This window comes from Trichophyton rubrum (genome assembly GCF_000151425.1).
Source record: "Trichophyton rubrum CBS 118892 genomic scaffold supercont2.1, whole genome shotgun sequence".
In the NCBI taxonomy this organism is placed as follows: domain Eukaryota; kingdom Fungi; phylum Ascomycota; class Eurotiomycetes; order Onygenales; family Arthrodermataceae; genus Trichophyton; species Trichophyton rubrum.
This window is the reverse complement of record NW_003456428.1, coordinates 1,600,010-1,612,753: the sequence shown is the minus strand read 5'-3', so window position 1 is coordinate 1,612,753 and position 12,744 is coordinate 1,600,010. Positions and strand designations below refer to the sequence as shown.

Sequence of the window (12,744 nt, the reverse complement as noted above, 5' to 3'; positions counted from 1 at the left end):
TCTAGAGAGAGGAACGGATAAGTACTTCACGAATGGAGGTCGAGCTGCTTCACCCAGGCCATTTTGTACTGAAGATGGCAATGTTTTGTGCCTGGAAAAAGTAAATAGCTACGTAATGAAAAATGAAGTACAATGATTGAATGCTTATCCATCTCTTTGCTACCCCATCTACAATGATGAACTTGGAGTCTCATTTAGGTTATCTCCGGTCTTATCTCCCCTTAGTTACTAATCCCCAGCCGCCTTTCCCCGCTATGGAGGAAACACGGTCACTGGCGGTCAACACATTTGAATACTCAAATTATTACTATTATTCTATGCTGGGTTACCAAGCTTAGCTATATTATATTCACAATGGTCGGTCCCTTCTCCGGTCATTAACAGCTACGATTACTAAAGAATTGAATAGCCACACGCAGACTCGTCATATTTCCCCGCGGGGTCCTCGAAGGAGGATATATATAAACAAGTCATACAGCAGACAAAGGGCCTGATAGAAGGACAACGGCATTGGGTATGCATCCTAAAAATACTGCGCTCCACTCTCATGAAGCTAATTGAACCTGAATTGTTACTTTAACAGATAAGGTACCGCTCAACTTCATCTTAGCACTTACCGCTCGCTGACGTAGTTCAGCAACACTGCAAATGTGGCCTCCCTCCTATGGCACGCCTATGCCAGTCTGCCTGCTCCCTCATCCTCCGTAAACTGGGCAGGCTTCTATATCCGGGAGGATAAATTCCCCTCCTCCATACCCGAATCCTCTCTCTCCAAAACAAAGCTTTTGCTAGGCCCCTTCCAGGGTAAACCTGCCTGCCAATGGATCAATTTTGGTAAAGGAGTTTGCGGCACTGCGGCTGAAAAGAGAGAGACGGTAATTGTACCCGATGTGCTGAATTGGGAAGGACATATTGCCTGCGATGCAGACAGTAGGAGTGAGATTGTTGTTCCTATCCTAGTAAATGGAGAGGTAAATATTCAACTCTATTGCTCTGCATATCTTCAATTAACACTGTCTATAGACTGTTGCAATCATCGATATAGACTGCGCTGAACCCTCAGGGTTTGACGAGGTTGACAAGAAAGGTCTTGAGGAACTTGCGACCGTGTTGATGGAGAGTTGTGACTGGTGAGGCATTCAACATCGCTAGGGCTGGATAATTGCAAATAGTATGGCTAAATTGGCTATGACATTTGGAAAGGGAGGATATATGAAAAATATTTCTCCATATTTCACTTAATTAAAAATTATAGAGCGGCCTACGAGATGGGAGGTTGTTTTCTACATTTCCGCGTAAGGGTTTGGTTCCTTGAAGTCTAATCCTGTGGCACTAGATCTCCAAGTAGACGTCTGATGAAATATATTACATCAAACTTGCTTATCCACGAGAGAAATATATACCTATCTCATATTAATGTTATCATGAAAGCTATGGAGCCATTATCTGATCCTCTATATGCTTGTCTTACGCCCTGTATGTATGTTTGACATTGTACAAGGCTGGGTATACGATCATCATGGGTTGCATAACTAGCTGACCCCTCTTCGTATCCAGATATATATAGAGGTCCGAGATGTGTTCTAGGACTTTACAATACTCAATATCTGTCCATCTGCTCAAGTCAACACCAATAGAGTCATCAAGTGATGAAGTCAAAGCCATATCCTCAGCCAGCTGCTGGCTTCGAGAGTCATATTCCGTTTTGGCGTACGTCACCCCATGAACTGGATGCTCACAGATCCACGCCTGATTTACCATCTGAGTGTGACATCTTGATCATTGGTGGAGGGTACTCTGGTGCTTCTGTTGCATATCATATATTCCAGGGGAATGAGACACCACCAAACACGGTCCTGCTGGAGGCTAGACAGCTATGCTCTGGGGCGACAGGAAGAAATGGTACTTTAAGACCTACATATCTACTCTTGATATAATATTAACAGTGAAAAAGGTGGTCATATTCGACCTGAAATGTACGGCCATGCATCTAGATTCATTTCTCGCCATGGTGTCGAAGCAACAGCTGAAATAGTCAAATACGAAATATCCCATCTCCGGATCATAGCAGATGTGATTGAACGAGAGAAGATAGATTGTGATTTTACCTTGACTAGATCACTAGATGTCTATTTTGATAAAGACGTGATGGACAAAGTCCTTCGGGGTGTTGAACCCTTACTATCTGACTCTTATCAACAGGGGAAATATGCTTTTATGAAGGACGCTGTGATTCGATTTCCCACAGCAGAGCAACCTTTATCGGAGGATGATCTCAAAGAAACTAAAGTGAAGGGAGCAAAAGGTTACGTCTCTTTCCAAGCAGGCCATATCTGGCCGTATAAATTTATATCCGGGTTGTTGGAAATTGCTGTCTCCAAGGGATTGAATCTTCAAACAAACACCCTAGTGCTGGAAATCAGTCCCAGCCGTGATGTAGAAGGATTCTGGAAGGTCACAACTGGTAATAATAGAGGGAGTATACGTGCAAAGAAGCTTATTTTAGCGTCGAATGCGTATACCTCTGCATTGGCTCCAGAGTACGTAAAGGCAATTATTCCCTGCAAAGGTCTATGCTGCCATATCGTGGTACCTTCTGCGGCAGATGAGAAGAAAAGACCACCCCCCCTAGAAAACACATATGTTACTCGTCATGGTTCTGGAGCAGGAGGATACCTCATTCCACGCCCCGACGGGAGTATGATCGTTGGCGGAGCAAGCCATACGTTTACTCCCTTGCTGGAGCAATGGCATAACAATCCGGATGATGGGGTCTTGATAGATATTGCTAAGGAGTATTTTGATGGGTATATGCAACGGACCTTCGTCGGCTGGGAAGATAGTGGTGCATATTCTAAGGAAGTTTGGACTGGTGGTAAGTCATTTCGCCCCATCCCCCCCCCTCCCCTTTTTTTTTTTCCTTTCTTTCAATGGAATTGATTCGCAATTAGTTGATACTAATAGAACTGATTGTTCAGTAATGGGTTATTCCGCAGATTCCTTGCCCCATATTGGCAGAGTACCCTCAAAAGATGGCCAGCTGATTCTTGCTGGGTTCAATGGTCATGGAATGCCAGTATGTTTCTTAGCAGCAAAGGCGGTTGCGGCGATGGCTTTGGATGATAGCGTCGCCTTTGAAGACACAGGCTTGCCTCGGGTTTATAAGACAACTGTTGATCGCTTACAACCGAAGTATAATGATACTCTACAACCGTGAATGGACGTAGGAGTGTAATTGAGAATTGAGGCAGGGAAGAAGAATAGAGATAAGACATAATTCGTGAGTCATAAGAGCCGTGAAATCATTGAGTGTATCAACATCATGGTACGTCAGTAAAACATGTTTAAGTCATATATAGGTATCAGTTAGCCAAACAAGGCGGTTTGAGGAAAATGCAAAAAAGAGCCGGGCCTTTCACCGAAATCCACTCTAAGAGAATAATAGCATAATATAAGGTGAAGGGGAAAAAAAAGGCCGAAGGAGAACAGATAGTAGGTATATGGAGGTCTCAGTAATTAAATGTTCAGTAAACTCATCACTCTGTGAATAGGGCTACTGCTCCCTGTATTTGGAGAGTCACCACATTCACTCTGTCCAAGGCCACTGTCGACGCCCTGGCCCATGTCGGTATTAGTATCGGTATCGATATCCCAATCATCATCTGGTTCATTATCATCGTCCTCATCATACTGTCCAGAATCGACAATCTTATCAGCGTTGGTAGGAAAAGTATTAACTTCACTATTAGGACAGTCCTCTCTGCCATTCCAACCCTTTTGAACGGCTCCCCTTACGTTCCAGCGCAACGTGCGGCGGACACTCTGGAACCATTCTCCACTTTGAGAGACAACCGTTGGAAATGGGAATTGGCTTGCTTCGACAGTCACGTAATCACCACGCCGTAACTCTATGCGTCCTTTGCCGTCAAAAGAGCAGTACGCTGAGGAGCGAGAGTGTCGGGGAACGGCAATGCGAAGTAGAAGGGTATCAGAGAGGACCATAGGGCGGAAAGATAGTGTGTGAGGACAGATGGGTGTCAGTAGGATGGCAGGTATAGATGGGTGAATTAAAGACCCGCCCGCTGAGAGTGAGTAGGCCGTTGAACCTGAAGAATATGCATTAGTTGTTTGATATGCTTCGTGTGTCAGTGGACATACAAACCTGTTGGTGTTGAGAATATGCAGCCATCAGCCTGCACTACTGTAAGAAGTTCATCATCACCGTATACCTCCAGGTTAGATACATAGGGAGACGGCCCGCGATCAATGACAAGTTCGTTGACGACCTCGAACCGTTCAACTTCTTCGGCCGGAACAGCCTTGCTTCCATTCCTCGGGTTTGACCTGTACACCGTACATGTGAATCTCATACGAAGATTAACCCGCATGCCTACATCTCCCATTATCTGGTTGAGGTGCTCTCTGTACTTGGAGAACTCAAAATTGGTTAAGAATCCCAAGCTTCCTAGGGAAAATGATAGGATTGGGGGAACAACACGCTGGAAAAGCCACGAAGTGAACAGAACCGTTCCATCACCGCCGAGGGTGATCACTAGGTCGAACTTATCAGGATGTGACCAGCAGAGATCCGGGGTCCAGTATTTGAGCATATGCTCATATCTTGACTCCTTGTCTAGTAAGCCAGGGGCATCAAAACGTTTCGATAGTCGTAGCTTTGCATCCACATAGACGTTGACGCCTAGGTCACTGCCATATCTGGGGGTACTTAAAAGCCATTCGGCCAATTCTCGAGTAAGGTATACAAGGCTGTTATCGCGTGCCTTTGTGACAATCATGACATTTCTAACTGCTAGCTTTATGGACCGTCGTTGAAGATGTTTTGAAACCTCTCTAACCCCAGTAGCAGTCTGCATCAATCGGGAATGTGACATCCATTCGTCACTAACTACTTCATCCAGAACTCGTTCGATATTGACGGCATCATCAAATCGCTGGTGAAAATAGCAGGGTGATTTAACAGATAAGCGAGGTGTTGACCTCTCTGTTTCTATAGTGTTGATTTGTGAATTGGATATTGCAACGAGTCTATCAGCAAGAGAAGCGCTGTTGTCCTTTGGGCTGATATCAGAAGCCTGAGTTTCGGCGATCTTATTATTCTTGAAAACGGTTGTCGATGTTCGGGCGTGCGGGTTGAGAACCTCGCTCAGAGAGGCAGCTAGTGAGATACTTGTTTGTGGGGCAGTATCAAGGCCATGCTGTCCCATGGGTTCGTCAAGAGGTTGAGGATATAAGGCCAAGCTGGTGGCCTTGCGGTTGCGCTGGCTGTAGCTCGCCGGTACGGGGATTTGGGTCGACTGCTGAGACGAGGACGATGAGACTTCTGGTGGCCCTAAAGACGGGCCCATATGGCCGCTTTCATGGCTGTTTTCTCTACCTATAACATCAGCGGCTTCTATCGAGGCGGTCATGGTGACTTCCACCCCTCGGGATGCTCGGAGGTCTAGATAGCTAGTTGTAGGTGCGCTACCAGCCCGTCGGTTCTTAACTAACCAGCAGCCTGTGCGTGAATGTAAGAACAAAGGGCTTAGAAGGTGCCACAGTCTCCGTTCATCTTCGGCTTTGACTGTTCGAAAGAGGGATTAGACCCTCTAAGCAGCCTTGAGGAGTCGGCAGCGGCCACGGAAGTCGGTAGTCTATATATATTCCTCTGCCTGCTGAACTCCGTCTAGCGAACCGGCTAAGCGCTTGGAGGATGCGGTCAGCCAGCATGGACAGAGGGAGAAGGAGACAGGGCTGGCTGCAGACCATGTTTGATATCTCACATCCTCGTATCAAGATCGAGCGAGTCAGCTCCCAGGCGGCCACATCAGCAGGGAAGAAGCCTCCGAAGCTGCATATCCGGGTGGAGCGATTCGATGTGACGGGCGTCGCTAGTCTTCCCTGCCTGCTTTCTTGTAGTTGGCAGATATGGTGTTTAACCCATTCTGCACGTTCATCATGGTGATTGATATGTGACTGCCTGGAACTCAATAACTGTGGGATCGATACGGATAGTCCGTCTCCTCGGCTAGTTTCATGTTGTCCGGTTCCTTCGGTCCTCGGTGGGTTCTGACTTGAATGCATGAACATCCTTGTTATGCACGAAGAGTAAGCATTTCTGTAGGCGTTTGCTTCTTACGTATTTCGTACGGGGCGTCCGGCGCTAAGTAGAGATCCATTAACTAGTTATGCAAATATATTCCGTACTCCATTTCGCGATGAAAGGAGAAGGGAAGCGAAGCGAAGCAACATTCACCTGCCACTTGTTGGAGCTCCGCCGCAATACAGCATCTCGTTACATAACTAGTTATATCCCAGCGACGGATCTTTGCAGGGGGCCTAATCATCATGAGATACAGAGACTTGGACGGAATATGCTGCAGCGCCAAGTTCACAAAATATAAATAGAACTACTACTGGCAAGGAGTTTCGATTTGTTGTGCTAATTATATTTTGCATGTGCACATCATGGCGGCTATATTATCTTGACCGGGCTGATATGTCCCAATAGCAGGGTTCAAAAGTTGAATAGAGGCGTTTAGGGCAGCACTTTAGTGAGAGCTTGGAAGTTGGGAGTACCAAAGCCCGTTACTGGGTCCCATCCCTTAGTTGCGTTCCAGCTGGCATAGGGAACTTTCTTCGCCTTCAAGCCGCTGTATATATCGTAACCAGTGCAACCCCTGGAACCGCCATCAACAATATCCGTAAAGCCAGAGAAACCCTTGGAATATATCCATGGGTTCAAGAATCCGAGCACGGGTGAGCCCTTTGCCAGTCGGAAATCGTTAAGCTGGGCAATGATGGCTGCCATGGCAGGGGCAGATGCACTGTAGATTATATTAGTATACTCCATGAACAAAGGTTACCAAGGCTTGTCTATATTTCCATACCTGGTGCCAGAGACTCCAGTCATCCTTCCCTTGTCATAGACAGCATAATTTGATCCCTGAGCTGCGATATCTGGGAAAGCACGGCCGTTGGGGTCAAACAATCCGCTCCACTGGTTGCCCAAAATTTTCAGGTAGTCTTTAACAGCGTTATCCTGGTATTGTGGGCGGGGGAACCTGTCTGAAAAGCCTCCAGAGGAGAATGAAACTGCACGCTCAGGCCCGGTACCAACGGTTCCACCGATGGAGGTCACAAACGGGCAAGAAGCTGGGTAGATAGGGTTGAAGCGAGTTGCGTTCTTGCCATCATTGGTCTGACATGAGCTTCCGGGCCCAGTATCACCACTGCTGAAGATAACAGACACACCCATAGTTCCTAACTGAGCAAAGAGGTCGCAAGTGGCTTTGGTATAGCTGGCGGGCAAGCTCTGTTCTGTGTCTCCATAGGAAGTGGTCAATACAGATGGAAGCTGGTTCTTGGGGAGCTTTACGAGATAGCGCAGCTGTTCAAGGTATGGTTCGTTGTTGTTTGAAGCTTGGCTTGGCTGAGATAAATCGGGAATTAATGGGCCACGGCCAGCGGTGGAGTAATAAGTGACCTTTGCCTTGTGGGACAGACCAACGACATATTGCATATCAAGGTTGGCCTCAGTTGAGCTTCCAGGCCCCCCCTGGGTGTTCTTTCCTCCGGCAATAAGACCTTCACTGAAATTAAATCCTTTGGCGGATGGCTCAAAGCGAGAGAGGAAGAGGTCAAGATCGCGGTATTGGGCATACTCCTCCAAAAAGCCAGATACTCCAATTCGGTTGTCGTCCCTAGCCTGAGTGACACGGTCACCAAGTCCGTACAATTCTCGAAGACAGGCAGTAGTCACTAAGGACCTGCATTGGGAAGCAGCAAATTCTTCAACAGACATGGATTCTAGATCCTTGGTCAAGGGGTTTAGAATCAAACTGTTTTGTGGCTTTTGTCTTCCAAATAAGGTAGTTGGCTGGATCATTTGGACATGAGCTGATATAGCTACAGGGACGGAATACTCCAAAGTTCGAATTTTTGACACGGAATTTAGGTTGTCCTTGAAGACGTTGAATCGGGTATTCATCAACTTTTCAGCAGTCTTGACGTTGGTGGAGAATCTGACCCAGTCCCCTTCATCCCGAATATGTTGTGGGTTGACTCCGCCGTTGGTGAGCCAGCTGATAATGCTCTCGCTCGTCTCTGCCCTTGGGCGTAGTAAGTCATCCAATTCTTCGCGCTTTAAATGATTGCCATATTGTGCACGTCCAGGGGTGGAGACGTCATAGATGGTGTCGTAGAGCTTTTCTGGGTTTTCACGCTCGATGGCAAGCCAAAAATCAATGACAGCAGCAGGGTCCGCGGCACCAACCATCTGCCATCCTTCCGGGACAAAGTCAAGATGTTCAATGACCTTGTGTGACGCCCCTGGAGTGGGCTTTGCGGCGGCGACTGATGCCAACAGGCACACAAACTTGAGAAGACGCATCTTTGTAGACACCCTGAGCTAGGGTTATGAGATGAACGGAAAAGATTTTGCAGAAAACAAAAGAGAAGAAGGGACAAAGTTCTCTGGAGTGAAGATTTAGGTATTTATATGCCATGATATAGGGAATACGGCAACCGTATTCCCGCGGGTATCTCCCTGAAGCATTCTAAGGTACTCGCATAGAAGCGGCCGGGACATGGTCAAAACTTGGTCTGGGGTATGCCTATTGATAGAAGACGCAGCATGAACGTTTGTATACGTATATGCTTCTTGAGCAATGCTCGCAAAGTTCTGCCGGATAAGCAGGTATCAGTCGCCTGGAACATAGCAGAATGTCAGGCTCCAGCCAAATTTGGGGGTGAATCTTGTGTGGAGAGAGCTCTTTTTATACACGAAAAAGAGCGATAGACAGGAAATGGAGGTACAGCTGATCGAACAGTTCAAAAGAACATGTCTCGTCCGTTCGCCCAGAGATAAGAAACATTCAACATGGATGTTTTCCGACCAAGATATGAGGGGAAAAGCTTGTCTTTCTTGCTGTCTATAATCCTTGCTAAGCCTGTTTTAATCTGTTAGAGTTCCCAGGATGTTACATCTGCGCATGAAAGAGAGCATCATATACTCGGTATAAACTCACAAAACATCTCCCTCCGTTGACTTACAAGGCATGAGTATGCGACGGGGTACCCCGCGCGCGGCCATCGAAGGATCTGCATGGAGATGGTAGGATACCCCTGAAAATCAACGGAGTATCTTGCCTGAACAAAGCGATGCTCGCTAATGCAGCGCCTTCCCACTTCCACCATAATCCCGCTACTCCAATGCCATTTATCCCTGACTTGAAAGGCGTACGCCATGCTTGAGAATCTTTTCTTTTCTTTTCTTTCCTTTTCATTATTTCTTTTGGGGGAACAAGTCTTCATATTTCCGGGCTTATAGCACCCGCGAGCCTCTCCTCTTTGCAGCGGATGGGATGAGATCCTTCTTTTACCAAACCCGACCGGTTGGCGTAGCTATTGTAATAGTCGGTGAAAGCCAGTGGTGTTTCATATAATGAATGTCCTTTAGCCGCTTCTTATTCCCTGTTGAAGAATAATGCCGAGGAGGATCAACTACATATTTTGTTGCTTTGCTGTTCGATTGTTGACCTGTCCGTTTCATAAGAGTGAAAAAACCCAAAAAAAAAAAAAACGTGCTTGTTATCCTTTATTGAGATAATAATACTAACAGTAATCTGAGGACTACCCGTTTGCTGCATCAATATAGCGAATATATCCCATAGTATTTGTTGTGGGTAACAATTGCGTGATGTTGCTCAAGGTAGAAATCCTCACTTTTCAAGATAAAGAAATGGGATAGCCCCCTTTGTTCAAATAATCCGGCTCTTCCAGGGCCTTAATCCTCGCATTACACACCACCCACAAAAGCACTATTCGGCGCTGCCAGTTTTATTTTCGGGGTTGAGACCAATGCCTGGGATGGAAAAGCACCACATAGATATTGACCTGGAGATCTTCCCTGTCGCTGAAGAAGAGCATTTGCTTGGCTTTACTGGAAATATAATCAGGAGCGCTGACTACTCAATCGAAATAAACGATATGCCAGTAGAGAGAATGGATCGGCTCGGAGAAATCCATACCATGAGCCCAATCATGGCGACACTTTCCGTCATTGGCGTTCTTGTGCTCACTGCACTTGTTGGGCTGGCGGTACAAATTGCCAACCTATACGTGTTTCAAGTCATGGTTTGCAATGCGATAAGCCGTTAAGCAGCGCAGTGAGTATCAAGTGTACTAGTTGATTTTCGCTCAGACTTGCTGACTAGAAATCATTGAGCACAAGAATAAGTGTCAGACATATGAGCCAAAACAGTTATTCCAGGCTATGCAAAGTGGATCACGAATCGATATGCTGAACGGGCGGTGGCCGAATCTGATTTTGGCTGTGAGTTTCTGGAGGTACATCGAACGCAGTAGTTTGGCCTATTCACCTGCACATGTTGGCTTAGGCAGGTATATTGCTAGTATGGCCTGGGGTGAAGTAGGGTTGAGTTGGTGCTGTTTAAACACCACGTTAGTAGTAAATAAAACCAATCTCTTATCCGTACGACACAGTAAATCAGAGGGCAACAAAATCACTCGTATTGTTACTGCCTTGCTATAGTATCGATCCATTGGGGCCATCTAAGGAATGTTTTGAATCCATTGATACATCTTAGACGGGCATTCCAGTAGGATGAGCGTTTAAGCCCTCCCTGGTCATAGCACACTATGGAGCTATCGAACACCTGCCCCCATGAGGAGGCAGGGAATATGCATTAAGCCCTGGAAGCAGTTGTGTGTTATGCAGCTATAAAGGATATCTCACGAACAGTTGATGAGGTACCGTTTCGGCAAGATTCCACACGAGGATAATCGGCAATGCAACAATCATAGGAGCACTGCAACGGCATGATTACATCCGCGGCCGGAGTTGCTGATGATATTGGTACAAACCCTATCTCCTTGACCTCTCAAGCCGCTGTGAGCTTCCAAGCGAATTCCTCTCTAACCTTGTCTTCAACTGTTCCTCGAATGAAATCCTTGAGAGTATTGCCAGCCTTTCCATCCATTGCGACGTCTCCATCCCCCTGACTAGAGCTACTAGCATAACACAGAGTTGCTGCGAGGTCATGGACATCGTCCCACTGCTTTAAATTGAAACAGCCTTGGCTTTCATTTAGAAGGAGGTTTCCCTTGGAAGTAAACGCTAAAACATGCAAGGAGGTGCTAGTTTTTATCTGCTCCGTTGATGGGTTTGCGAGTAAGTCACCCGAAGGTGATATAGCGATTAGGCACGATGTATATGTCATAGCCATCGGTATTCCGGCAGACAACAACCCGAGGAGCGCGGCATGTAGCAGCGATGGAAGTATCGAGAGGTACTAGAAGGATTGAAGCGTTAGACGTCAAGACATTAAACCACCTGCTACTGTCTCAAACGAAAAAAAAAAAAAAAAATCAAGCATTGAACAATACTTACGCTTCCGCCCCGGACGTCCACTTTGCCATCTACAATGCGATTCTCGACCACGACAAGAGTAACGACCACCCCTTTGCGCGCCATATTTTTGTCCCTCATGAGGATCACTCGGCCCAATAGGCCACGCAGGATGCCTTCAACATACCGCTCTCCCGGACCGCTGACACCTACGCCAGGTTTGACCAGCACTTCAAGGGTTGCTTCCTCCGGATTCTGCACATCGCGTCGACTTACCTCTCCAGGTCCGTTGACTGAGGCTAGGATCTTTTCGCCAGTTGGAGAGGTATATGATGCTGATCCATTGGCGAACCGGAGCGGTGTAAGAGAGGCCGTCGGAGTCGCCATCAAGACAGATGTCGTCCCAAGCGCAAGGGGGAGCGCGAGACGGGTCTCTTTTCGCAGTCAGACGACCCAAGTCTGCAGGTTGACGCTTGCTTGCTGTTTCGCTTGTTATTTTGTGATGGTTGTCGTCTTTTAGCAGGCTCCATTTTTCTTTTTTCCTCTGGACTTTCTTTTCTCCCTGGATGCTTATGTAATTCCGCGGCTGATCAAACGTACTGTCGGTCCTGTCCATCTTTCATAGCCGAGAAGATCAGTCTCCGTTGGAAGGTTAACGAGAAAGGAGCTGACTGATAGATAACTATACCATGGAACGGTACGTCGAGTAAGTTATTCGGCATATGTTTAGCTTGTTGATCATCCTTTGAATCAGACATGTAGCATCACTTCCAGCAGGATCCCTGGCGCGTCTCTTCTACCGAAAACAGCTTCACTTCCTCAGTGCATTTCTTAACTAATCAACGTTGTACATGGCGTGCAATCTGGGGTGAAGGAGATGACGATCATTCTCTGTCGGAGAGGGGCGGATTACGTATCCGTCCTGACTGCATCTTCGACGAGGGAATATAGTGTGATAAAGAGCATCGAAATTATGATTATTGAATCCTGACCAGGACATGGAGATATCTTGAAGATAGAGAAGCGGACCCTCACTCCCCGTGAAACCAATCGGCAAGTGTGGTGTATGCATCCGTGTGGAACAATCGTGATACAGAGTGGCTTTTTGTCGCGTTTGGAGCGTTAAAGGACCGGCATGTAGTTGAAGACACCAATCTCTACTTGGCTTCGCATGCACCTGTTCGCATGGACGCCTCGCCAAGGTCCCGACGTCTTGTCCACGCTTGACAATGATTAGATATTAACTGCCTGGCAATCGCGGAAGCGTAAAAAAAGAAGAAGAAGAAGAAGAAGCAGAGAAGGGCGTCATCACCAATCTCTCTCCTACACGTGAGAGCTGTGCGTTGTGCATCAAACTAACGCTCCCCAGATAT

The 12,744-nt window shown here is 46.8% G+C and overlaps 6 protein-coding genes across 6 annotated transcripts; 3 read left to right on the top strand and 3 right to left on the bottom strand.

Annotated features, from left to right (window-relative positions):
* Positions 1–254: 254 nt before the first annotated feature.
* TERG_00622 (uncharacterized protein) lies at positions 255–1,134 on the top strand (the record flags this gene model as incomplete). Its single annotated transcript, XM_047747621.1, has 4 exons — positions 255–278; positions 410–514; positions 633–971; positions 1,024–1,134. The coding sequence occupies 4 exons, from the start codon at positions 255–257 to the stop codon at positions 1,132–1,134; spliced, it is 579 nt and encodes a 192-aa protein (XP_047603582.1).
* A 515-nt stretch (positions 1,135–1,649) lies between these two features.
* Positions 1,650–3,217, top strand: TERG_00621 (uncharacterized protein; the record flags this gene model as incomplete). Its single annotated transcript, XM_003238582.1, has 3 exons — positions 1,650–1,902; positions 1,955–2,875; positions 2,979–3,217. 3 exons carry the CDS (start codon positions 1,650–1,652, stop codon positions 3,215–3,217), a joined length of 1,413 nt encoding a protein of 470 aa, XP_003238630.1.
* A 299-nt stretch (positions 3,218–3,516) lies between these two features.
* On the bottom strand, positions 3,517–5,429 carry TERG_00620 (uncharacterized protein; the record flags this gene model as incomplete). The annotated part of the gene is made up of 2 exons (XM_003238581.1): positions 3,517–4,106; positions 4,163–5,429. The coding sequence occupies 2 exons, from the start codon at positions 5,427–5,429 to the stop codon at positions 3,517–3,519; spliced, it is 1,857 nt and encodes a 618-aa protein (XP_003238629.1).
* A 1,109-nt stretch (positions 5,430–6,538) lies between these two features.
* Positions 6,539–9,320, bottom strand: TERG_00619 (tripeptidyl-peptidase SED2; the record flags this gene model as incomplete). The annotated part of the gene is made up of 2 exons (XM_003238580.2): positions 6,891–9,320; positions 6,539–6,827 (listed from the first exon to the last, which is right to left on the bottom strand). The coding sequence occupies exons 1-2, from the start codon at positions 8,390–8,392 to the stop codon at positions 6,539–6,541; spliced, it is 1,791 nt and encodes a 596-aa protein (XP_003238628.1). The 5' UTR covers positions 8,393–9,320.
* A 541-nt stretch (positions 9,321–9,861) lies between these two features.
* Positions 9,862–10,161, top strand: TERG_11601 (uncharacterized protein; the record flags this gene model as incomplete). Its single annotated transcript, XM_047750691.1, has 1 exon — positions 9,862–10,161. The coding sequence occupies one exon, from the start codon at positions 9,862–9,864 to the stop codon at positions 10,159–10,161; it is 300 nt and encodes a 99-aa protein (XP_047605175.1).
* Positions 10,162–10,904: 743 nt separating this feature from the next.
* On the bottom strand, positions 10,905–11,758 carry TERG_00618 (uncharacterized protein; the record flags this gene model as incomplete). The annotated part of the gene is made up of 2 exons (XM_003238579.1): positions 10,905–11,315; positions 11,414–11,758. The coding sequence occupies 2 exons, from the start codon at positions 11,756–11,758 to the stop codon at positions 10,905–10,907; spliced, it is 756 nt and encodes a 251-aa protein (XP_003238627.1).
* Between the last annotated feature and the right edge of the window lie 986 nt (positions 11,759–12,744).